Raw genomic sequence first — 25,756 nt, 5'->3', positions numbered from 1 at the left:
AGAAATTGAGAATAATTTGACATTTTTAATGAAAAGAAACAGAATTCACCTTTTGTAGCCAATGCAGATGTTGCCTCATTATTTAGGCCTTTTCTGGTACAGGATTGTGGTATGGAAGCTGCCTGGGACATCGCCTACTCCAGCTGTTGCCCATGCCCGTCAAGTCACAAAAAGGACACAATGCTGCAGGCCTTGACCCCAGGGCTGTGTGGGGTGAGATGGCTGGCAGTACACCAGGTGACCTTGGCCACACCCTTCTCCTCACTGAGCTGGTGGCCTCATTCAGACCTGGGGTGTGTGATCAGGCCAGGCCCCTGCTCAAACCTATGCACAGGTCTCACAGCACCTGGCTCAACTCCAAAGACCTCCACAAAGGGCAGCCAGGCCATGGAACCAGTCCTTCCTTCCAGGCTGGGCTTCTGCTGCTACTGCTACTCCAGTCCCACCAGCTGCTCCAGCGTGCCCCTCCCGGATGGCATCTGCCTTGTCTGTGGCTTAACACCAGAGCCTGGCCCAGAGCAGCTGCTCAGCAGACACTTGGGGAATGCACAAGTGACTGAGTGAACCACTGCAGGATGGAAGGGCTGCCCCTCAACATTCTGCTGTTCGGGGGTGCTAAGCTTGGCTGGAGTCCTGGTGAGTCTGTTACAGCTGACAGTGAGTCAGCTTTCTCCAGGCTCTATTTTCCCTGCATTCTAATCCTGGGCCATTAAACAATGTTTTGGTGTTGGTCTTAGGGTAGGGTGTTTTCAGCCCACCCAACACTGAAGGATGCAGTCAATTCCCGGGAGATTGATTCAATGGAAAGCAGCAAACATTTCTAAGAGAGGCCCATCCCAGAGGGCTGCACTCCTACCTGGGTGCTCGAGGATGCCCTCCTTCCACCAGCCTGGGTTCACTCTGTCCTCATTTCAGGCTCCTGCACCACTTCCTGCTCTACTCCCAACCCAGGACGTGCCCCCCTCTACTACTCCCAAAGGAATCTCATGGCCCCCAAGGCTGTCAATGCTGTTTATAGACCATCAGGTCACTGTAAATACTGCAGATACCAGCTGCACCACGTCCACCTTTTCCTGGACTGCCAGACTTCTGCCCTGGCTGCCTCCCAGGTGTCCCCCCTTCGACGCCTAAGGGACCTCTCAAATTGCAGGAGGCCCAGGGAGGACTCTTATCAGCGCTCCAGCTGAACTCTGCCCACCAGCAGCCTTCCCAGTGCAGGGCTCTGGCCAAACCTCAGAGGCGCTTTGACGCCCTGACCCTATGCACCAGACATCCGCATGTCCTGTGGGCCCTACCCTAACTCAAAAGCATCTTCCACATCTGAGCCTCTCCCCACCTCCATTGCTGCTGCTATGTCCTGCCTGGGGTCCTGGGGTCCCCTTGGGACCGCAACCCCCACCAGCAAAGCCCTCTGTCCTTCCTTTCCCTTCTCCAGGTGGAGTTTCCGAGCTCTCTCTGGCTGCCGAGTCACACTCTTGGTCCCCCATCTGGCTCCAAACCTTCCAGTAGGCAATGGAACTGGCCCGCGTCCTGACTGTGTGGAAATTCATTGAACTGTACCCCAAAAAGCCCGTTTCACTGTAGGACAATTTAAAAAGAAAGGAAAAGAAAGCATTCTTCAGGGAGAGATGCCCCTAGGAGGGTCAGGTTGGGCTGGGGGTTCCCCATCTCATCCGGGGGAAGCGAGGTGGCTCCCCACTATGTGTGCCCACCTCCTTGTGTCCTCCTGCTGTCTCCCTCTGCCACACTTCTCTGTTCCCCATCGTGGCTGATGACCCTGAGAGGCCACAGTCCTTTACTCCTCATAGTCCCCCAGCGCTGTCCGACACTGCTCCAGCCCCTCCTCCTCTTCCATCCCTGACACCCGAGGGCCTTTCCTCTGGGTCTAGGTACTCTCTTCTGGTCCTCGGCCTTCCATTCCATCTGCCGGCTAACAGCCTCTCGGCTCCGGCTCCGGCTCCAGACTTAAGCGTCTAAGCTGGGTCTCAAACTTAGCAGGCCCAACCCCCTGGCCCCAGCCCTGTGGCTCCCTTCAAACGCCATCCAGAACCTGCCCTTCGTCCCCACCCCTCCATGCCCTTAGCATGGCAGCCCAAAAACCAGAGCGTGTCTTGGTCTCCCCGGCTACAAGCCCTCCACTGGCTGTGGCCCTCAGAGCCTGCCCCGGTCTCTCTCACTCTGCCCTCTTTTACCCCTCAGCCTCCAGCACATCCCACCTGGGGGCCTTTGCTCCGGCCACACCCCACACCGGGAAGGCTCCCCTCACTCTTGTCTCCCCCAGCAGCACGGTGCCCACTTCTGCTCCTTCCTTCAAGTGCCCCCTCCATCCGCCTTTCACTGGAAGGTATCTCCCTGGGGCAGGGGTCTGTCTGTCTGGCTCACTGCACCCAGCAGGGGCTCAGTGGACGAGGCTGAATGTCTGGGGCCCACACGGCCTGGCATCAGTCTCCTGTGCTGGCTTCGGCCATCACCATGGCTCTTTGCCCACTTTGCGATGCCCAGCTGGCTGGAGCTGTTTCTGAACGCCCCACGCAGGGGCTCCCCGGAGCCATGACCCCTGCCCTTTCTGCTGCCTGGCTGGCCTTTCTCTTTCCTCTGAACTTAGCTCAAGTACGCATCCTTAGAGAGGCTGTCCCTGGCAGTTTGTTACCAGCTGCCCAGAGGAGACACGCTGGGTGCTGTGGGCTTGGCCTGGGCTCCTGACCTGCGTGGATGAGCAGTTCTGAGCCTTACACAGGGCCGGTGACTCTGCAGACTGACAAGGCCCATCCCTGGCCACACTGAGCCAAAGCAGAAGGGGTGCAGGTATGGAGTGCCATTTGCGATGCCACTGCCAGCCAGCTGGAGTGGAGGTGCCCGCCATGTGTATGGGGGCATGGGGAGACATGCCCCTGCTTAGCCTTCAAGTGCTGGAGTTTGCAGTGCAGGGCTGGGGAGGAGGATGAGGGTGGAGAAGGGCCGCAGAAGCAGGGAGACAAGCGAAGGACCAAGAAGAGTAGAAAAAGGAAAGGAAAAGAGAACAATCAAAGCAAAGGCTCCTGACCCGCAGTGACAACGGAAATGACAGAAGCTGTGCCTGATACCTTCTCACTCTTCCTTCTAATTCCTCAAGCAGAAACAAGCCCTATCCTGCTGCCTCTGTGCTGGGCATCAGCTGGCCCGGGGGGCTCCGTGCTCTCTGCTCAGTCTCAGTCACTACGGTTCACAGAGCTCCGATGCTTCTGGTCGATTTCCTCCCTGCCTATCCACTGCTCAGCACCAACCACCGGTCCAGAACCTTCCACTGGAGGCAGGAACCTGTCAGCTCCCCAGGCATCTGAGCTTTGAATTTAGAGCAGATTCTGAACACAGCAGCCAGGGAGACCCATGGGGAACTTCTCGCCAAGAACTTTAGGGTTTCCAGGCCCCAAACAACCCTGCTTTCAAAGCGACAAAGGTGTCCTCAAGAGCCTGTGGCAATATGAACCATCAGTCAACTCAGGCAATGAGAAGCCAAGCTCAGATAGCCTGAACACTGAGGAGAAGATGACTTCGGTCTCACTTCCCTGTGTGGGGGAAGGGCAAGGGGAAGGCCCCTTTCTCCCCCATGGGGATGTGACATGCTTGAATTAGGAAAAATGAAAATGCAAACTCCACAGCTGGCTCTTTCCCCAAGGAATCGAACCAAAGAACGGAAATGACAGACATGGTTCTGTGTGTGTTGGCAAGCCAGAACTGCTTTCAGCTGGCAAGTTTCATGAAAATTGCCTCCCACCTTGTGTACACACTCATGCCCAGGACCGTGTGAGCCGAGGCCTGTGCTCCTGACATCAGCACTGAGCTGCTCAACTGACCTGGGCGCGGCGAGTCCCAGGCCTGTTGGGTGCTCAGACTAAAGAGGACCCAGGAGGAGGGCCCAGCTGAGCCCTTGCCTCTGTACTGGCTGAATCCAGGTGCGGGACCTCCAATTAGACTTGGGAGGTCTCTGGCCCTGGCTCCCAGCTTAGGAGTCCACACTCGGAGTGCCTGATGGGGAGGGCCTTGGACCAGGGGTTCTGGGCTGCCCTAGGCTGCGTTCTGGTGTCTACTTTAGGAATTGCCTGCAAGGGCATTCCCCTGTGGTAGGGCCCAGGGTTCCAGGAAAGCCTAGGGCAGGGCAGGGCTCTTGGGGGAGGGCTGCTACTGCTTCCAGCATGGAGGCAGGGTGCAGACTGTCAAAGATCTGAGAAAAAAATGCCAATACGCCGTTCCCAGAAACCAGGTAGGGAGGCTTGGCTCAAAGCACATGACCTTTCTGAAAATGCAAACTCCGGAAAACAAGACTCCTTCCACCATGGGGCTGTGAGTGTGGTGAGCATGTCGCCCTGGGCCCTGGAAAGGAGCGTCCAGGGAAAGCCTGGGACTCACGTGGCCCGGTTCGGCCCCTTTGGCCAAACGGTTTTCATGTTGCCAAAGCCAATAAAACCAAGCAACTGCTGTGATCTGTTTCCAGCTAATGATTAACCAGAACTAAATGGCCCTGAGGGACCCCCGGTGGCCACAGGGGACCAGACTCATGGCCTGCTGCCCAACCCCTGCCCTTTGTTGGGCCAGGTCAGGTGGCATCTCAGGAACGACTCCAATAGTAAACATCTCACACAGGCCTGGTGTTGGCGCTGCCGGAAGGATAGACTTTGGATGCGTGGCTGGGGTGTGTCTGTGTGTCCCAGTGGAAAACAGACATAAAAGTCCTCTCGAGTGGCTTCGGGGGGACTTTCCAAATGATCGTGCAGCCTCCTGTCCCTCCTAGGGGCAGACACGTAGCCCCCTGGGCCTGCTACCCTTGGTAGACCTGAGTAACTGAACCAGCTATCCCTGGCCAGCTCTCCAGAATATGGATACCCAATAGAGATAGTGATACTGTGGCCTCGGTGTGTGGGTGTGTAGTTGAGGCATGGTGTGGGGTAGTCACCAGACTGGGCAGGGGAGGGGCAGTGGAGGCTGCCTGGAGCTGGGGATCAGAAGTTGTGGCTGGTACAGTCTGACAATGCATGCAGAGGAGGGACGGGGCCTGTGTTGGGACTCCTGAGTCCAGAAGCAGCAAAGGCATGGGAGGTTAGACAGGGTGGGGAGGGCTCAAGTGTGTGAGCACTGAGCCCCAGCGATCCCGAATCTCTAGACCCCTCCTAGTCACCCCCTTGCTACTTCCTGCATTGGCCCCAGGGGCACAGGGTGAGGGGATGTCATGGTACCAACCCCTGGCCCTTCTCCCTGGAGGGCCTGAGGTCCTCATTGGTAAAGGCTTGGGACGAAGGCAGCTCCAGTGCCCAGAAAAGCCCCAGACTCCTGGTGGGCTGAAAGGCAGCCTGGCTTGGAGCAGGCAAAGAGGATGGGAAACTGTGGGTTTGCCTTAGGAAACCATGTGACTTGACGCCCCTGCAGGCCTAGTTGGGGCAGCCCTCTTGTCTAGGGGAGCTCCGTCGCAGCTTTCGGAGCATCTCTCATCCACCAGAAAGTTCCAAGTAGAGGGTGGGCACTGGTGCTAGTCCCCGCTCTGCCAGGCCTGGCTGCTTATGGGACCCAGGGCAGGTCCTGGCCCTTGGGGACAACCTCCTTGCCCTGATCTCTAGGATGAGGGTGCTGGGCTTGGTGATTGCTTGGGGTCCTTGAAGCGTGGAGTGGGGGTTGGGTTCTGAGTTCTAAACCAATCTGCTGCACTGTGATGATGGCAGGAGGTGGTTCTGGCGGGTGGCTTCCAGAAGTGGGCACGTCCTTGGTGTTGCCAGGTCCCCAGCCAGCATCTTCCTCCACGGCAGAGTCCTTTCTGGGATGCTGATGTTCAGCTGGGATGGGCCTCTTCAGAGGGCCCTGCCACCCACCTTCTGCTGGAGCACATAGTGTGCAAGGGACAGCTGCTCTCCTTCTGGCTATCCGCCACTTAGGGCCCCCATGGAATAGCTCGTGAACAGCAGGAGGGGTGGCGTCTCTCCCACTCTACTTACCCGGCACTGCCAGGCTCCGGAGGTGGGGAGGAGGGGGACAGATGGCCACGGAATGAAGGCAGGAAAGAAGTGCTAGGAGCCAAGGAAGAGAGGAGCAAGAGGCCGCCCCAGGGAGGAAGTAGGAGGAATCCAGAGGGAGAAGAGACAGCAGGCCCCACTGAGGCTGGGCTGGACCTGGAGAGGGACAAGGAGCTGGTCCTGGGGTGGGATGAGGCCAGAGCTGTGGAGAAGGCTTGAGGAACGCATGGAGCGGGGCCGTGGTGGCTGCCTTCCCCTTAACTCAACAAATGGGCAGATGGACAGACAGACAGGAAGCACAGAGAGAGATGGCAAAGAGACATACGGAGGAAGTCAAGGGGGAGGGAGGCTGAGGCACAGCCATGCCCCTTGTTGCCCCTCAGCTCCCAGGAAGGAAGGTGCTGGGAGGCCACGAACCATTTTTGGCCTTAACTGACTTGGCAGAGCCTCCTGTCGGCCTCTCTGGGTGGAGTGACGGCGAGGCCCCTCTGGGCCCACGTCTAGGGCACTGGAGGCACCGGCTGCTTTTCAGCCCAACCGCCACAGTGTTGGCCAATATTTGTGACCAGGGTAGGTGGCACCATGATGAGTGTGGAGCAAGCTGGAGGTGTGCGTGGCCTGTGGTTTGGAGAAGAAGTGTGTGAGAGTGTGTGTGTGTGTGTGTGTGTGCACGCGCACGCGTGTGTGTGTGAGCACACGTGCTCTGTTCCCAACGGGGACAGGATGGCCCTCCTCCCTTCCTTAAAGGACAGAGTGGCCCAAAACGACAGCTTATTCAAGAGGAGGGGTGACCCCCACCAGGGACCTCTCACCAGTTCCTAAAAAAAAAAAAAAGACAGGAAAAGAAAAGAAATCAAGCTGGAAGAGTCTGTGATGGAAAAAGGCATGGTTAAGGACTCCCATCTGCAGGGGAGTGGCGTGTTCATGTTGGCAGAGGGGAGCGCTTCGGGGGCTTGCTAGAAGGAAAGGAAAGAGGTAGCACAGAACCATCCTGACAAGGGCTCTGGGCCCACGCGTGAAGGTTTACTATTTGGTGTATAAACTCTCTTGAGTTTGTTGGAGAAAGCAGGCTGCCTGGCTGGAGCCACTGGGTTCCCTGCATTCTCTCCCATCGGGGTGGTGGGGTCAGCAATAGAGTGGCTTTCCCTTTGTCTTTGTAAAAAGATGTGAGCAATTATGGAAGTTTCTACCTCCTTAGGATAGCCCCTGAGTTCTCTTTAAACTGTGACCAACATGGTAGGAACTTTTTGTGGCAACATCTTGAAGAAAAGTGGTTTCTCTCAGCTTCTCAGAGGAAGGAGGGGAGAGAGTGTGGGTTAAGGATCAGGTTAAGGCCTGATCCTGAGGCTCGTTTGGAAAGAGTGAAGGCGCTTCAGGAACACCTGGCCACATACCCGGCCTCTGAGCGCCAGTTCTGGGGACACCTCTAACACCCAGTGGCTTGGGGCAAGGCCTACAGGGCAGGCGCCACCTGTGCAGTAGTGACTGGCCAGCACTGAGCCCACCTGGGGACAGGCGACAGCAGCATCCTTAGGAAACCACTTTAAGGAGGATGCTGGAAGCGCCGCTCCAGTTCCTGGGTACGCTGGCTGGATTCTTCTGCGGCAAACAGTGTGGGAAAGGCACCCACCACCCCTCCAGCCCCGGAAAGGCGGCCCTGAGCCCGCGCGCTGCCCTGACGTTGCACCACTAAACACTGAGCAAGGCCCCAGCCTGACACCAGACACCCCCAGAAGTGGCCCAAGTTCATGAAGAACCATCGGCAAAGGCAGACAAGTTCAAGAAAAGAGAACCAATGGCACAAGGAGCACTAAACATAAACCCAAAAACCAAACAAAGCAAAGAACGGGAGGTCCGGAAGTGCCATGGGTTGAATACGTTTCATAAAAGAATATGGCTTTCGAGAGACACCGTCTGGGCGGGAAGGACTGGACAGGGCAGTAAAGAACAGAAAAGCCACGGTGAGCGGAATGCAAGACTGGAAAAGAGAGAAGGCCGAGCTGGGGAGGCTTATTCTTCCCCAGAGATGCCATTTATGAGAGAAAAGGGAAGTCAAGACTCACTCCCAGCAGCACTGGTGGGATTGGCAGCAGAGAGAATTGCGTGAGTAGGGGTAGAAAGATTGGTTACGTCATGAAGCTGGCTGAGGACCGAAGACCGCCGGCGCACAGCACCCTGAACTGAACCGCTTCTCTTGAAGGTACTCACTACCTCCATCTGTGGGAGAGAAAATGAGATAAAGTTTGGCTTGCACTGTTGTCCAGGCTATCGCGGAGGGGAGGGCTGGGCAAGGATAGGGGCCACCACTGGGCACATAGGGTGACAGCAAAGCCTCACCAGGTCACCCTGCTCACTGGGAGCTGGCAATGTTTGGACAGGGCCCTGACTGATGCCAGCCTCTGTGCCACCCACCAAGAGAGGGTTTGCTGAGCAGATGGTTAGTGGTCATGAGATTGGGAAGGGAAGGGGGTCACAAGTCAGGGCACACTGCAAACATGTCAGAAATGCCCCTTGCAAGCCACTTGTCAGGAAGTACTTCATAGTTCTCAACCTTTTTTTTCCCTCCCCAACACACCTGAGGGACATGACAGGCTCCTATTAGAATCCGCCCTGCTTCCTCTAAACCCGGAGGACTTGTGCCCCATGCTGTGTCTGCCTGCCCATCTCCGCCAGCTTCTGTGGCTCATCCGAGTGACTGGGCGGGGAGCGCCCCCTCGAAACCTCAGCAGAATTACAGACCTAGCGGAGGAGGGGATTCTCCCACCGACTGGCAGCCATGGATGGCTTCGCTTTGTCCCCACTCTTACAGCTTCCTACAAGTTGAAGGGGAAGCGAGGCTGGGGAAACTGAGGCCTGCAGGAGGGCCTTGACCCAGTGTCTTTGGATTTCCTGACCTGCCGTTGGCTGGCATGGGGACTCATGTCCATCTTGCTGGAGATGATGTGAAGAGCAAAGCCAGTGTGCGTATCTGGAGCCCAAAGCTACCTGCTCCAGCCCGAGCCCTGCAGTGCTATGTGGTGGCCACCAGGTTCACCTGGGTGTCTTGACACGGGCCAGGGCTTCATGGAAGAAGGCAGCTTGAGTGTTCAGACTCCCCCTGCACCAGCCAAAATGAGGATGTACGCCAGTTCAACCCTTGACACGCTGTGGAAAGGACTCCTCCTTCTCAGCCTGCCTAGTCCCCTTCTGCCCAGCACATCCCACTCACTCGCTTGTCACAAGGGGTACCTCGTGGCACTGGCTGCGACCGTGAGGAACGCATATTGAGTATATCAGCGCACGGAAGGAGGATGGTTGATGTGATGGCGTCGTGGTGGCTTGCAGGGGGATCTCCTGTCTAGATTCAGGAGAGGACTCTTGCTGCGGCAAAAGTGATGAGGGGTAGGAAAGATGCCTTTCCTGCCTCGGATTTGCATTGGTCTGGCCTGGCTACAGACGGTGTCCCAGTGGGAGAGCCCCATCAGTGACAATACCACAGTCGCCACCACCCCATACCTGGAAGCCCAAGAGCTGAGCCAGGAGCAAGGCCCAGTCGCTAATGAAGCTTCTTTTTGGGTTATTATGGGATGCAAAAAAGACAGACCGAGTCATGAGCGCTTCAAAAAGCTACATGCTCTGGGTTTGAAGGACTCTTTTATTCTGGAATGACACCCTGTCCATCCGGTGCGTTGATATGTTAGTATGGAACCATGGTGCGAGCAGGTTACAAAATCCCTTCACTTAGCAACAGAAAAGCATGTGCCGGCCTCCAAAATCTGGGGAGCGATTTTTGTGGTTCCCAAAACACAGAAACCTGGGGCCAGCTGCCTAGGAAATGTTTTTCTTGGCTTGGGGCATACGCACAACCTGACGGGCTTCTCCCAAGCTTTACCTCCATTTTTCAAGCAGGTATTTCGAATCAAAGAGAGCAGATGCTCTTACATAGCTGGCTAAAAGAACCGACTGGTTCAGCATTCCTGAGAAACATGGTGAGTTGGATGTGACAAAGTCAAAGCGAAAAACCATGGGGGTCAGGAACCCATGAAAGAGTCAGACCGGCTGTGCCGAGGGGAAGGAGTGCACCCTGTTTCCTCATAGGTAAAGCAGGGGGCTCACCAGCCCGTGTCTCTGTGAGCACTGACAATTGAAACAGCCTGGAACTCTAAGACTCTAACCGATGGGACCCGCTTCTACTAGCCAGGCTGCAGTGGCCCCCACATACAGAGGACGGGAGACACACAGGTGGTCAGTGTACCACTGACACCACTGATGCTTCAGGTCAGGGCAGGGCTGTTGTCTCAGCTGCTCGAAAAGCTAACGTTGCCTTTGGCTGCAGCGGCAGGAGTGAAGTGGGCCGCCGAAGGGCAAGGTCCTGCTGTCCTCACCCCCAAACCCAGGCTTGGGCAGCTCTGGGCTCTGGGCTCTGTAGCACAACAGCCCATCTGGGGGCAGCTGGGGGGCTCATAGGCATGGTCTCGTAGAAGGCACAGTTGGGCCTCTAGCAGGGCACTGGGGCAGATGTGAGTGCTGCTTCTAACATTTGATGTGTTTAAGATTTAGCACAGAAATATATTGCAGGGATTGAGAAGAGACTATCTGTGCTGCACCCCTGGCCTGTCCAGGCATTGTGCTTGAGGCATTAGCCCCTGCACACGGGAGGGGAGACACAGGCCATCTGGCGACAAAGCCTGCTCCCCTTCCTCACTGGGGCTCTCTGTGTTCTGACCAGGCCAGGCCATAGGTAACAGTGTTCGGAGTCCAGACCTAAGACACCCTTCCCAGGCTACGCTGTGTTGGGTGCCTAGGATGCCAGCCTCATCTCCCAGTTCTCAGTTGGAGAGGCCCCTTGGACTCCTTGGGGGCTCTTTAAATGTGGAGTTCTTTGGTGCCCCTTGACCTAACCTTGCATGATCGTGGTCTCTGGGGACTCTGTAGCTCTGGAAAGTTTTGCAAGGAGCCCGTGTGAGTGAGAGGAGTCGGAGAGGGCTTCGTAAGCATGAGGGCCTCAGGGGATGCAGCGGGAGTTGGGGAGGTGCAGTGGCACAGGCGGGCAGAGGGCATGATTGGAAAGGCAGCCGGGGGTGCAAGGGTGCAGGAAGGTTGGGGTGACACCAAGAGGCAGAGGCTTGAAGGTCATGGTCAGGAGCGTGGACTTCATCCTTAGGACAATGGAGAGAGGCTCCACCAGTCCCACTGCAGAGGGCGGCGTTGGAGGGGCTGAACTGAGCCAAGGCAAGCAAAGGAGGCTGAGGCCCGGGGAGTGGGGCTGCCCTGAGGCTGGGTCCCTTGAGACTAGGCCCTTGAGATCACTGGGAGGGAATACAGGACCCAGGGCACCGAGAACAGCTTTGTGCAAATTGCATGGATGATTCCTTGGGACAAGCCCTTGGTGATGTGTGACAGACCCTGGGAAGGGGTGTGGCCTCAGTCCCCGCCTATTTCAGCTTGAGCTGGGGCTGGTGGCTTAGGCGGGCCCTGGCTCCGCAGCCAAGTGTGCAGTGGTGTCCTTACTCTGGCAGGACCTCAGGGAGGAGAATCAGTCGCTCCATGTCAGGGGCATTGCAACTGGGGATCCTGGACAGGGCCTGGAGGGGCAGGGAGTGATGGCTGTGACCTGAGAGACGGTGGCCCAGGCCTTGCAGAAGGAGGTGGAGTGTGAAGCATGCTGGGTGGCCCTCTGGAGGCTGCTGGGGGAGGGGCAGGCCATGAAGGAGAGGCTGCAGGGGCTGCAGTGGGAGAGGGGCCAGGAAGCAGGTGGGGTCCCCATGGGCTCTTTCTTCCTCCCGGGCCAGGATTTTCAGCACTCAAGGGCCACAGCAGGGTGGGGCGAGGGCTGAGCAGGAGGTGGGGGTGCCAGGCGGGTGAGGACAGCAAGTCTCCAGGCAGTGCCCACAGCAGGCAGGAACGATGCAGGGATAGCCCGACCCCAGGAGCCGGAAGGGAGCCTTGTAGACCTAGGCGAGCGCCGTTTCTGGGGAGTGGTGGGCAGAGGCCAGGCTGTAGTGGGATCACAAGAGAGTTCCAGGGAGGGGTGTGGAGACACAGCGAGTCTGGAGCATTCTGGCAAAAATGTTGGCCGGGAGGAGATGGGAACAAGGGAGCAGGGTAGCTCTGGCAAGCGCCGGATACTGGTGGCAGTGGTGGCTATCTGACTTCAGAGAGGAACACAGCTGACGCCCTTGGTCTTGGCCAGCCCTAACCCTTGGTGATTTGGATGAGCAGAAAGGACCAACTCGGTGGCCAGAGTCCACTTCCCAAATGAAGTCTCCCCATCGCATTTACAGTGTCATCCAGTGAACCTTGAGCTCACTGGTGGCTGTTTGAAATGGGCCTGTCTTCCCGAGAATGTCACTTGCCTACGACCTGGGGCCGTTCCCGCCAAGTAAAGGGAGCCCCAGCAGTGATGAAGACAGTGCTGGCCTGTGCCTCTGAGAGAGCCATTAGTCACCCACACACACCTTTAGCTATGGGGGATGCCTGGGCTCTGAAGGAGGTGTCAGGGAGAGGCAACCTCAGTGCCACAGCCATCAGTGGACACACCCCGGAATGGCAAAGGGGACACTGGCAGCTATTTTTGTGACCTTGGCAGCAAGACCAGAGGGTTTCCCTGTGGGTGTTGGGTGCAGACGGCCAGCTCTCGGCTGCTGATGGCCAGCTTGCCTCTACCCTCTTGGGGTGGAAGTGCCAGGGCGACAGCGAGGCGGGGCTTACCTGCGTCTGAATCCGGTTCAGGCCCCGGAACCAGAGGATCTGGCCCCTGCGGAGCTCCCGCTCGGCGTGGTCGATCTCTTCCTCGCCTTCGGCCAGCTCCTCGTCGGTCATCTCGTCCTTCCCGGGCCCATGCCCAGCTTCCTTCAGGCACTTGAGCTGACTGGTGGGGATGGTGGCAATGACCTGGGAGAGCCACACGGAAGTGGCCGTGAGAGCCGGGCTGAGCAACATCTGCCTGGCATAAAGTCCCCCTCCAGAGGGAGACGCCGGCCTCCTTCCTCCAAAGGATGTCATTTTTTTGTGTGTGTGACTAAGCAAAGGGAGTAAAGCTAGAGCAGCCCCCCGGGAACTGGCAGCCCCTGGAGAACCGGTGGAGTGTTCCCTCGGGGGGCTGAGATGCATTATCAGGAGTATGTGGAGCTCTGGGCCTTCCCCTCCTCCATGGAGTTCCATATAGCCAAAGGGCCCGGGGAGTGGCCCGAGTGGAGCACTGTGCAGCAAGGGCTCCTAGGAGGGATCGCTAAGCCCCTGGAACATCCTGCCTGACAGCAGCATGGCTCACCGGGGCTGGGGGCTCGGGACCGTGCCCCATAGTCTACACTAACAGCTGGACCTCCAGAGGGCTGGAGACGGAGGTCAGCCATGTGACCACGGCATGGCTCTGCGAACCACCCCAAGAAAAGCTCTGGACACTGGGGCCCGGGTGAGCTGCCCTGGTTGACAATACTCCCTGCATGTCGCTCCACACCGTTGCTGGGAGACACAGGTGCTGTTTGCGCAGCTCCCCTGGGAGAGGACAGCTGGAGCTCTGGCCTAGTCTCTCCTGGAGAGGGCATCTCCTGGGGGAAGACCAGCCTAGAGAAGACCTGTGCATTGGGGGCTAGGGAGGGTGGGACGTGACAAGGAGGGTGACAGCTGGAAAGGGTGACCGGATAAGGAGCCTGGCAGGAGTGAAGAGAGGGCATGGCTTTGCGTATTGCAGGCCACTGGGAAGTTGGGGGAACAGTATAGAAGGACGCAGGGGAAGCCACAGAAAGGGATGATGGGCATCTGGAGTTCTAGAACAAGATGTCTCGTCTGTCTTGTGTGTCTATGCCAGTGTCTTTGTCGAATGTGGCCAGGAGGGGACTTGAGGACTGGTTCACAGAGATTCCCTTCTATTCGTTTTTCACTTGAACATGTTTTATCTTTGTAACTGAACAAGGTTAAAAATGAAAAGGACAGCCCAGTAGCCCTGAGAGGCCAAGCTACAGGCTGGCACCACGTTCCTGGCGGGGGGACCAGAAGACCAGTGGCCTGGGAGCTTGAAGAGCAAGAAGAGGGCCTGGCACCCCTCTGGGCTGTGGTTAGAGTCCAGGTTTTGGGAAGTGAAGGGACTCCATGGAGCAACCAGGTTCAAGCGTGATTGGGAGGTGAGGTGCAGTAGCAGAGGGAAAGGAGAATTCTGAGAATTCTGAACATGAAACAGAGGAACTGGGTGGGCTGTCCCCGAGGACACTAATGCTGGGGCAGATCACTTGAGGTCAGGAGTTCAAGACCAGCCTGGCCAACATGGCAAAACACATCTTTACAAAAAATACAAAAATTAACCTGGTGTGGTGACATGTGCCTGTGGTCCCAGCTGCTTGGGAGGCTGAGGTAGGAGGATCACTTGAGCCTGGGAGTTCAAAGCTACAGTGCGCTGTGATCATACCACTGCACTCCACCCTGGGCAACAGAACAAGACCCTATCTCAAAAAAAAAAAAAAAAAAAAGAAACAAAGCCAGAATGCTATGGACTGAACTATGCTCTCCAGTTCATGTGTTGAAGTCCTAGTGCCCAGCGTGGCTGGATTTGGAGTAAGGAAGTGATCAAGGTTAAATGAGGTCACCAAGGTGGGGCCCTGATCCTACTGGATTAATGCTCCTAGGAGAGGAGACACTAGAGACCTTGCTCCCTCTGTCTACCATGTGAGCACAGAGTGGGGAGGCGGCTGTCTGCAAGCCAGGAAGGAGCCCTCACCAAGGAACTGGCCCCGCTGGCTCCTTGGCCTCGGATGTCCAGCCTCCGGGACTTTGAGAAAGTAAGTGTCTGTTGTCTAAGCCTCCCAGTCTATGATATTTTGCTATGGCAGTCGGAGCGGATGAAGACAGAGATAAGCGGATCCTGAATACCCAGGCTGTTTCTTCCTGATCTAATTGTGGGGTCCTAGACACTTCCCGGTGTGCAGCTTCAGCTGCAGCCCACAGAACTCGATGTGGGGCTCTCTGTCCTTTCCATCAGGTCAAAATATTTCCTAATTTCTCTGGAGACTTTCCTTTCACCCCATGGATTATTGATCAGGGTGCCGTTTGATTGATTTAAAATATGTGGGGATTTCCCAAACTACCTACCCATTTTGAAGGGGCAATTTTTGGCTCTTATCATAGAAAGGGGAGCTGTGGGCAGTTTTCCTGGGCCCTGTCATATCCCAGCCATGTTCCTTTGCATTATTTTGCTGACATCTTCCCTTGTGGCCTGTCCCTGGGTCCTGATGTGTCACAGGCCTGAGCCCGCAGTGTGCTTCCTGGGGTGTGGACCCCAAGACTCTGAAGCAGGGTTAGGGCAAGTGGGCCCATCACAGAAGCTGTCTGCAGGGCAGTCTGGAATGAGGGGCAGGGCTGTCACTCACCTGTCCCCAGACCAGCTCCCCAACACCAACAAACAGGCACCAGAGCCACTGTTCCGTGGATAGTGGGGAGCAGCTGAAGGGCTTCCCGCCGAACTGGACAATGACAATCTGTAAAGGGCAAGTGGGAGAGAGGCAGGTCCAGCTGCGGCTCCTGAGCCACCCTTGTTCTCCAGCCCCTTGAAGGCCCAGCCACCCTGGTCGGTTCGCCCAGGTGCATAGGCTGCTCCCTGCGAGAGAACCACAAGGCCGGGGGTGCCATGACAGAGCAGCACATGGCCTCCACCGCCCCTGGGTGCCAGGCACCTACTGACTCCAGCCTCGGAATCGGGCCCAGCTCCACTGACCATGCTCCTATTTTCAGCAAGACAGGCTGTGACACCCACACTGTGGGCACACTGGATACGCCTCATTCTGGAGGACCCTAGAACCTGCTGGGGTCACCTTGCCTTGGCCTCCTGCCTCCTCAGGAGGCATTCAATTCCCAGAGGCGAGCTTTCCAAATGTAAACTGACCCTGTCCTCTGTTGGACTGTCACAGTCCCGGCCACTATCCCCTTGTGCTCATTACCCAAGACCAGGTACCAGACAGCCAGGGAGCACCCCTATGCCCTAGAACTGCTTCAATGATGCAACCTAGCCAGTCCTGAGCCTACCAGCCCTGCCTCACCCGCTCCTCCCCGAGGGAACCACAGCAAAGGCTCTTGTCCCCAGCTCTCACACCCTGCCTCCTGCTTGGTACTCTCCCATGTGGGCTCCTATGGTGTGGCATGTGCTCTCCTCTTGGGATCTGTGAGTCATAAAGTGTCTTTCAATAGCAACTGTCTCCTGACCTGTTGGACTTACTATAGCTCATTTTTTCTACAAATACACTATATTTTAGGACACTTAGCCCCTCCTCGACAGTGGGGCTGACCAGCCTGTCCACAGCACTGTGTTAAGCAGAGGTTAGTGTGTCAACACTGGGCACAGAGGGCATCTCCAAAAGAAACTTCTGGAGCTATGGCAGCCTCATGCCAAGGAATTAAGTGCTAGAAATGGGAACGGCAGACCTAGAGGGAGCCAGGGAGGACTCCTTTCAGCATCTGTGAGAAAACTTAGTTCTGATGAAGGCTCACGAAACCCTTCTGGAAGCCAGCGCGCTAACCCAGGGCAAGGCCAGCAATGTTTGGAAGATGAAGGCCCACTCCGACATGCAGAGAGGACAGGGGGCTACAAGAAAGCCAGGTGGGGTGGGGCTCCTTCTGGGAGTGGAGGTGGGGAGGCCAGTACTAGGGGTGGACATGAGGCCTTGAAGCCCACCACCTCCACCTTTTGCAAGTGGCAGATGCCAAGAGTAGAGCCGCCCCTCCTACCTGAATCCCGAAAGTGCCCAAAACGATGGTGCAGAAGATGGGGTTGCTGAAGATGCCGTCGAACACGTTCCTCTCGCCATGGATCTTGCGGGCATTGATCTCGTTGAAGAGCTGCATCATGACGAAGGTGTTGAAGATGATGGTGTAGTGCTCTGAGGGTGGCGAGTGCAAGGGCGCGTTCCTCCCGCTGTCGATGTCAAAGAAGAGCTCCCCTGGAAAGCAACATTCCCCACTCAGGCAGTCACCTCAGTGCATGACTCAGGATCGAGACTGCCATGTGTAGCTCCCGAGATGGGTCCCTTGTCTCAGGGGACGGCCACTTCCAGCTCACAGCCAAGGCCCAAGGCAGCCACACCTACCCCAGGCTCAACCAACCAGAGTCCTGAGACCCCACTGGGCCAGGGGCCAGACCCTGAGCCTGAGGGCAGGAAGGAAGAGGTTAAGAAGGGATGTTCTTAATGCTGGCTATCCTCAGATGCCCTCCTTCTCTTCCTCTCGCTTGCAAGCCCCCCTCCCTCACAGCTTCCAGCGCGACACCCCAGTCACTCCGCAGGAGCAATCTTCACAGGGTAAATGTGGGCTGTTCTGTTCCTAGGGTTACCGTGGCCACTCTGAGGCTGGGTAGAGGCTGCCTACTCTACACAGCCGTCGGCAGGATGTTAAGACATGAACTCTTTCTCAGCTGCTCAGGGGCCTGGGAGGAGAGGCTGAGAAAGAGCTATAGGCTACCAGCAGGCCTGGCTGCAGGGTTGCTAGCCTGGCCCATCTGCTCCTTCCCCTGTGTGCCTTCCAGTCAAGAACTGCAGCGTCTCACCCCGTACTGGGCCCGGAGACACAAGTGGAGACACACCAGACAGAATCTGAGCCCGAGGTGGTGGCGACAGTGTCCCGAAGGCCTCCCGTGTGCCCCTGGCCAGCCTACCGACAAACAGTAGGGTGAAGATGATGGCGAGCTGGTACACGGCATGGCCCAGAATGTTCTTCATCATGGTGCGGGAGATGAGGGGCTTGTCACGGCCGTACGGCTTCCGCAGCAGCAGCGACTCCGTGGGTGGCTCCGTCGCCAGGGCCAGAGAGGCAAACGTGTCCATGATCAAGTTCACCCATAACATCTGCACGGCTTTGAGAGGAGAGTCCTACGGAGAGGAGGCAGTCACCTTTCCATGGGCCGCCTGCCCGGGAAGGTTGGGGGTGGAAACGCAGTAGCTCCTGGGGGCTCCTCATGGGGTCCACATCACCAGGATTTCATGCCCATGAAAACAGACATCTCCATCCCTACATTGCCTTTACGCTAGCAGGGCGTTTTCTTTGGGCTGTCATGTGCCCGCCTCCCTTCTCTCACCTGGCAGCAGGTGTGCTCCAAATCCCTCGCAGGAGGTGAAAAACCCCAGACCACAAAACAGCCCGACGATGGGGTCTGCCACTGGGGGCAACAGAGTGAGGGCTGCTCTCCTTGTCTCCTGCACCTCAGGGGCAGGAGGAGGCAGAAACTCTGAACTGGACCTTCCTTCTCAGCTCCTCTGAGTTGTTGGTTAAAAATCAGCCTCACAGAAGCCAGACACACAAGGCCACGTACTGTCTGATTCCATTCATAGGAAACTTCCAGAACTGACAAATCCATAGAGAGAGAAAGCAGATGAGTGGGTGCCAGGGGCTGGGGTTCAGGGAGTAGAGAGTGACTGCTCACGGGGTTTGGGTGTCCTTTTGGGGTGGTGATGAGAGTGTTCTGGGAATAGACAGTGGCAATGGTTGCTCGACATTATGGAGGAATATAAACCTCTGAGTTAGGTACTTTCATAAGGTTCAAATGGTTCTGGTGAAGTTTGTTAGGTGATTTTTATCTCAATTAAAAAAATTTTTTTGAAAAGACCAAGTTGATCAGCAGGCAATTTAAATCCCTGTCAGCAACAAATAGGTATTTATTTGCCCCCCTCTTTCTAAGGGGGGGGGCGAAGAAAATCTGGACACTCACCAATGGGGAAAATGGGACTATTGAGAAATGGTTCCCATGGGATGCACAGCCCATGCAGAAACTCATACACAGATGCTCCTGGCAGCACCATTCACAGGAGCCAAAAACTGGGAACAAGCCATGTGTCCATCAGGACAGACGTACATAATGTGGCAATCTGTGCCATGGAGTGTTATGAAGCCATGAAAAGGCAGAAGGTCCTGCCCTCTGTGTGTGTGAGCCTGAAAACGCGGTGCTAAGCGAGATGCCAGACACAAGAGGCCACATATGATTTGATCCCACAGGAATTAAACGTTCGGAACAGGCAAATCCATAGACCCAGGAAGCCCATGAGTGGTTGCTGGGGGCTGGGATGTTTGGGGGAGAAATGGGGAGATGACTGCTCAAGAGCACAGGGTTTCTTTTTAAGATGATGACAGTCTTCTGGAACTAGATAGAGCCGATGGTTGCACAACATGGTGAATGTTCTCAAAATTTGAGTGCTGAATTGTATACTTGAAAATGGTGAATTTTTGCCATGTGAATTTGATGTCAACTAAAATAATCTGCAGCAAAGAAAACAAAACCCTCACTCTCACAATCTGGCCCTCAGGCCTGAGCCCAGGTGTCCTACAGCGGGGGCGTGGCAGCCCCCAGTACCCACCTGAGTAATGCAGGCGCCTGTGAAGGCCACGATCACGGCCACCACATTGACCGTCAGTTGAAACTGCAGGAACTTGGAGATGCTGTCATAGACGTTACGGCCCCACATGACGGCCTTGACGATGCTGGTGAAGTTGTCATCGGTCAGGATGATGTCGGAGGCCTCCTTGGCCACGTCGGTCCCTGCGATGCCCTGCAGGGTGACACACACTCACACACACAGAGTGTTTGTGGGGGCCCCTTCCCCAGACCCCCCGATCACCTGGCCTACCTGGGCTGACTCCCTGCCCTCCCCTTCTGAATAACATCCCACCCCGCCCCCCAAAGCCAAGAACAGCATTGTTTTTGTTGTTGTTGTTGTTTTTATGCAACACATTCTAGTACTATGAACAGTAAGTTGTCACATGTCACAGTGAGGGGGGCTTTGCTCATAAACACATAAAGCCCAGCTGCCACCACGTGGCCACCAAGCAGTGTGGTCTGTTCTTAGCACTCCAGAGACGCTTGCTGGCTAAGGAGCCGTGGGAAGTCCTACATGAGGACACCCTGGGCGGGTGGGTCTTTGCCCATGCAGGCGCAGCTGCAGCTGTGCCAAGCTGCTCAGCCCTCTCCTCTGCCCCAAGCCTGGCCCTGTGACAGCTGCCACCTCTTGAAGCTTGGGCTGGAGCTCCCTTCTGGGCTACAGGCGCTGGGAAGGACTGGGCTGGGTTCCCCGGGCGGCGCTCCTTTTCGGTAGGGCAGGGAGAGGCGCTCGCCAGGTTGCTGCGTTCAGCGGCTGTTTTCAGTGGCTGTGGGGCTGCAACCTGCCATGCGGGTGGTGTCTGCAGGGCCGCCCTACTCAGTGGGTGAGCAACAGGAAGGAAGTGCAGAGGAAGAGCACATCTGGGGACTCTGCTTACCTCATCTGGGGATGACAGTCCATTTAGAGAGGACTGGGGGTGGGCAATGCCATCAGTGATGAGCCCCTGCCCCCCATTCCCCTTCTTCTCCACAGTATGTCTGGGGCCCACTGTCACCTTGGGCATCACAGCAGATGCCTTTAACCACATGTCCCCTGACTGGCCAAGCCCACGCCGGCCCAAGTGGCCAGGATGTGAGAGAAAGAACCTTCAGGCACTCTGTAACCTGCCCCAACACTGGCTCCCACTTCCTGGTACAAAGCTAATGTCCATGGGACAGACGCTGGCCCCATCTGCCATGGTGAGTTGGGCTGGCACCAGGTGGCTTACCATGGCGAAGCCTACGTCCGCCTTCTTGAGGGCCGGCCCATCGTTGGTGCCATCCCCTGTCACAGCCACCACCTGCCGCTGCTCGCCAGTGGTGCTGTCGATAATCCCTGCAAGACAAATCAGGGCAGGGCAGGGCTGGGGCCATCTGTCACCACAACCCTCTGTAGCCCAGGGAGCTATGGGGGTAGGTTGGCTGTGAAAACCCTTCAGGATTGCCCCGTCCTGACTGTCCCAGTCATCTGTGCTCCCTGTCACCTGGATCATCTCCTACCCCCAAATAAGTAAGCAAGTCTCACTGAGTGACAGGGTGGGAGGGTAGGGATCTGCTTAGGGCCTGGGGACACGACCCTGGGTCCCTGGCTCTAGACCCACTGCTTCTAGAGACTCCCTGTGTGACCTGGAGTGAGTCACTGGCCCTCCCCGAACCCCAGTTCCCTCATGGGCCCCTGCCCTGCTGCTCTGGGCTAATGGGACAAATGGACCCAGCTTCCTAGGCAGGCCCTGGGGACCTGTTTGGGAACCTGGCTTTTGGTGTCAGGAAGCAGACAACCTCAGGTTGGCCACCCCAGGAAAGGGGTGTGGGACCTCGGCTACCTTTGACCAGCGTGTGCTTGTCGGTGGGAGACGACCGGGCCAGCACCCTCAGCTTGGGCCACACCTTGTCCAGCCGCTCCTGTTCTATCTGGGGAGGGGAAGCACAAGGACGCTGCAGAGCTAGGGCGGGCACACAGGGGGCTGGGGGGAGGAGAGGAGGGTCTGGGGTGGCAGACAGCTGGGTGCTACCTCGCCTTTCTCGTTGCGGATCCGTCGGTTGAACTCCTTCCCTTCCAGGCACAGGAAGTCCTCCCCGGGCTGGATGATGCCACATTTGGCTGCGATGGCCCGGGCCGTGTTGATGTTGTCTCCAGTCACCATGCGGACTGTGATGCCAGCACGCTGGCATTTTCGGATAGCTTCAGGGACCTAGAAGAGATAAGAGAGGTGGGTGGGGTCATCGAGGCAAGACGTATTTTGGGTTGAAGCAGTACCCCTTCCTCCATCAGATCTGCGGCCAGCCCAAAGTCCAGCAGAGATGACAGTAAAGCCAAACCATGGGTCCCCATGCAGGGCCCCTGTGGAGGCATGGGCCCAGAGGAGGCCCAGAGGGTGGCAGGGCTGTCCCGCCCCAGCCAAGCCGCAATGAGCAGGCGCTTGCCTCCTTCACTGTGTCAGGCCCTGGGAGTGCCAGGCCCTGGGGACCAGTGACGACACAGATCCAGGCCCTGATGGCAGAAGCATGGCAGGGAAAAGTCACTGGAAGCTTTACGCTGTTCAGGGGCACCATCAGACTCACGTCTGGAAAGGTCACCTGGGTGACCATAGAAATCACCCAGCTCTGTCAACCTCATTTTCCAGCTGGAAAACAGACACGGGGCTGCTGAGCCAGGGTCAGCCTGGGTTACAGACAGGCTGGCAGGGGACATAGCTCTAAAGAAGAAGGAGGAGGGGGCCTCGCACCCTCAGCCACCTTGAGGGCTCCCAGGTAGCCAGAGGGTCCACCACGGCTAGGGTGGGCACCTGGACTCCTCTCTCACTTGCCTCTGTAGCTTATTATGATATTTTAAAACAATATAAAACCTAAGACATTTTTCTCAGGAGTTAATCTTTTTCCTAGTGTAGTTTTGCAGGACAACATATCTCTCTCCTCTCCAGGGGAAGCAGAACATAGCTTTGGTTGTGTAGTGCACATTTCCTTTTTCAAACACAGATGCTCCTCAATTTACAATGGGGTTAGGTCCCGATAAACCCATGATAAGTTGAAAATACCATAAGTCAGAGATGGCTTAGCTCAGCTCACCTTACACGTGCTCAGAACACTTACATTAGCCTACAGTTGGGCAAAAGCATTGAACACAAAGCCTACTGTGGAATACAGTGCTGATTATCTCATGTAACTCACTGAACATTGCACTGAAAGGGAAAAACAGAATGGTTGTATGGGACTCGAAGTAAAGTTTCTGCTGAATGCGCATCGCCTTTGCACCAAGTTAAAAATTTGTTAAAAGTTGGGGGCTACCTGCATCATATTAGATTCTGGAGAAAGAGAAAGAGGTTCCCCAGTGCTGAGTGGAAAGCACTGCACAGGGTTGAGAGCGGGAAGCCAGGAGACCGGCCGGGAGGTGGTGGCATTGTCCCAGTGGTGGGGGGACAGGGAGTTGCTCTTCAGGCTCAGAGACAGAGAGACAGGGTCAGGCAGCTGATGCCACTGAGGTGGAGGGGCAAGGGGAGAGGAGAAGAGGAGCCAGGTTCAGAGTTTGGGAACCTGAATGAGGAGGTCAAGCCTAGGCAGTGGGGCTTGTGAGCACTGTCGGGTGAGTGCAGAAGCCTAGGGAGCCTGGGGTGGGTGGAGTAGACACGCAAGAGCAGGAGCCAGGGGCGGGGCAGCCGGGAGAGGCCAGGGGAGGACATTGACCTGGGAGTCCCTGCATGCTGGCAGCCCCTGAGGCCATGGGCAGGGGGGCTGTGACCTTTGCCAGGGAGACAGCTGGGGCCCCGCTTCAGGCTGTGGCAGAGTGATCCAATGGTCCCTGCAGCGAATACCACCAAGTGGCCTCGCTGTCAGCCTCGGGGACACTTTCTACTCTCTGAGGATCTTGGGGTGCTGGATAACAAGATCATGAGCCACAGAAAGACAATTCTCCTCTGAGCCAGTGAATGCCTGGCCCTGAAACGTCTGGAAGCCACCCTCTGCTGCCACCAAGTGGCCGTGACGCGCCTGAAAACCAGCAGTTGCGAACCCAGGCCTCCTGCCTCCTCAGGCCCAGTGTGTGTAGCCCGGTTTCTTCCCCAAAGGAAGAAACCCCCAAAGGGCCCCAAAGGGCCAGGCCAGGCTGTCCTTCCTCGCCTGCTCAGCCCTGCTCCCTGCCTTCTCCCCAAGGCCCCACAGCGCAGCAGCCAGCCAGGTGTCTGGAGAAGTTGCCAGTGCCCCCTGCTGGCCCAGCTCCAGCATCAATACCACCCCTGCCACAGGCTTCCTGTGGCCCCCCAGGGCCCAGCCCCGCGGGCCCTCCTCTGGCTGCAGCCGTGCCACATCTCCTAGCACCCTGGCAGGTTTCAGTGAGGCCCTTGTGCCTACTGCCTGTTGTTGGCAACCAGGGCTTCACTGGGCCCTCTGTGTGTCCTCAGCCACCACCAGGCTGGCCAGTCTTTGTGGGGGTCTGCCCAGCCTCCACAGCCTGGCCCTGTTACTGTGGTCTACCACTTGGACTCTCTCTCAGCCACTCGAAAGCTGAGAAGGAGCTGGCCCTCTTCCCCAGGACCCTCTGGCAAGATTCCTTCCTCCGCTCCGTGCTTCAGTTGCTCCCTGGTCCAACAGAGGGACTCGATGGCTCCTGAAGGGAAAGGCCTCTAAGCCTGTCCCCAAGTGTGGCCTTGCTTCACCTCACCAGCACCCTCTCCTTCTGCTCTCCCAGGCTCAGCGGGGTCCAGGACTCACGCCACTGCCCACCATGGTGGGGCCCATTGCCCTCGCTGGACTTCTCTCCCCTGTCCTCCGCTACCACCCATTTTCTCCCAGGGCAGGTTTGAGGTGCTCCCTCTCCAGGCGTAGTGACCATGTTCTCCTCGGGGCGCAGGGCTGCTCTGTTGACATGACCCCATGGCTGGTGTTTAGATGCACTGTCTTTGAATCAAGTGTCTTTGCTACGTGATCCAATACATGCATACCTGTCTCCCAAAGGAGAGCCCAGAAGCTTCTCCTCCCGGGTTACACCTGCACCCCCAGGGTGGCTCCTACAAATACAAGTTCTCAGGGTGATAGGCAGGATCAAAGTGGCCCTGCTTCTGACAGAGGTGGGTGCCATGCAGAGGCCCTGGGGAGACAGAGGGGTACCCCACACCTTACACTCTCCCTCCGGGGCTGGCCATCCTCCAGGCCTGGATCCCTCCAGGCTCTGGGATCTTTCAACAACAAAGTGACTTCCCAGCGTCAAGGCTGTGCCATCTGCCACACAGACCTCAAGGTCTCCCTCGTCTGGACTCCCCTGGTGGCATCGTCCATATGGAGATATGCTTCTGGGCTCCCTCTCCCACCAGGACCTTTGCTATGAGCTCCCCACGGGATGTCCTGACTGTTGAGTAGCCCCAGCCAAACTCTCAAGCAATAAACGCCCACCCTGTCCCCCAAACCTGTGTCCCCTCAGGCTTCAGCACCACCTCCAGTCCATCAGTCCTGGGCAGATCAGATCCCAAATGTCGACAGTCTCTCTGCCACTGCCACCTTCTCACCTGGTAGAAGGTGGAGCCTGAGCTGGGCCCATAGGCCAAGCAGGAGAGGCCTTCCAGCAGGCAAGACAGAGCCTTTGTGCGGGTGCCAGGGCGAGAGCACCCGGGACAGGGCTCAAGTGTACTACGGAGGGACCGCAGCAACTATGTGTGAAGGAAGGCCACCCCTACCAGTCTGGACAAGCTCGGGCAGAGGGCACAGTTACCAGGGCAGCTCACAGAGAAGGCAGGGACTACCTCGGGCCGCACGGGGTCCTCAATGCCCACGACAGCTATGCAGGTGAGGTCACCCACGACCTCGTTCTCGTTGTCCCAGTCGGGCTCCTGGCCTGCAGAGAAGTCCCGGTAGGCGATGCAGATGGTGCGGAGGCCATCGCAAGCCATCGGCTCAATGATCTTCCTCACCATGTCGTCCCGGTCCCGAGGCCGAAAGCCTCGGAGTTCGCCATTGCTGTTTAAGATGTTGGTGCACCTAGGCAGGGGGTGGGCAGAGATGAGGTGGAGGTGGGGAGAGAACGACAGGAAACAGCTCTGGTAACACTGGATTGGGGGCTTAGCCAAGGACTGGGGTCCTGATCAGAGAGGAGAGCCCCGTGTGAGAACACAGACACACAGGGAGAACGCTGTGTGACAACAGGCAGAGATTAGAGAGGGGCAGCTGCAAGCCGAGGAACACAAGGACTGGCGGCCACCACCAGAAGCTGGAGGAGGCAGGATGTGTCCTGCCTGAGATGTTTTGGAGGGGCTTCAGCCCTGCCCAGGCCCTGATTTGGACTTCTGGCCTCCAGAACTGGGGGAGAATCCATTTCTGTTGCTTGAAGGCACCAGGACACTCATGCACTGCTGCAAGCTGAGAGACCAGGAGAGAGGGAGGCAGGAGTATGCGGCTCATGGCAGCTCCACCAGAGACTTCATGGGACAAGGGGGTGGAACATGGGCAAAAACTGAAGTCTGTGGACAATCGCTATAACCACATTCAG

At 57.0% G+C, this 25,756-nt stretch overlaps 1 protein-coding gene across 33 annotated transcripts in view; it reads right to left on the bottom strand.

Annotated features, from left to right (window-relative positions):
* The window catches only part of ATP2B3 (ATPase plasma membrane Ca2+ transporting 3), a 66,113-nt gene that overhangs the window by 5,362 nt on the left and 34,995 nt on the right, over positions 1 to 25,756 (bottom strand). For 8 of the 33 annotated variants that reach the window (XM_077988829.1, XM_077988838.1, XM_077988830.1 and 5 more), the window contains 10 exons: positions 25,014 to 25,248; positions 21,297 to 21,476; positions 21,108 to 21,195; positions 20,514 to 20,620; positions 19,286 to 19,477; positions 17,593 to 17,806; positions 16,671 to 16,882; positions 15,320 to 15,427; positions 12,669 to 12,851; positions 8,042 to 8,195 (listed from right to left, as the gene is read on the bottom strand). In XM_077988829.1, coding sequence (XP_077844955.1) covers positions 8,042 to 8,195; positions 12,669 to 12,851; positions 15,320 to 15,427; positions 16,671 to 16,882; positions 17,593 to 17,806; positions 19,286 to 19,477; positions 20,514 to 20,620; positions 21,108 to 21,195; positions 21,297 to 21,476; positions 25,014 to 25,248 — 1,673 coding nt within the window. Of the gene's footprint in view, positions 1 to 7,839; positions 8,196 to 9,594; positions 11,955 to 12,668; positions 12,889 to 15,243; positions 15,428 to 16,670; positions 16,883 to 17,592; positions 17,807 to 19,285; positions 19,478 to 20,513; positions 20,621 to 21,107; positions 21,196 to 21,296; positions 21,477 to 25,013; positions 25,249 to 25,756 lie in introns of those variants that run through there. The other 25 variants (XM_077988821.1, XM_077988837.1, XM_077988822.1 and 22 more) reach the window with 8 other exon arrangements.

The sequence above is a fragment of the Macaca mulatta genome, chromosome X (genome assembly GCF_049350105.2).
Source record: "Macaca mulatta isolate MMU2019108-1 chromosome X, T2T-MMU8v2.0, whole genome shotgun sequence".
Taxonomy (NCBI): Eukaryota; Metazoa; Chordata; class Mammalia; order Primates; family Cercopithecidae; genus Macaca; species Macaca mulatta.
Note: the sequence above shows the minus strand (reverse complement) of the source record. Positions and strands in the feature narration are given on the sequence as shown.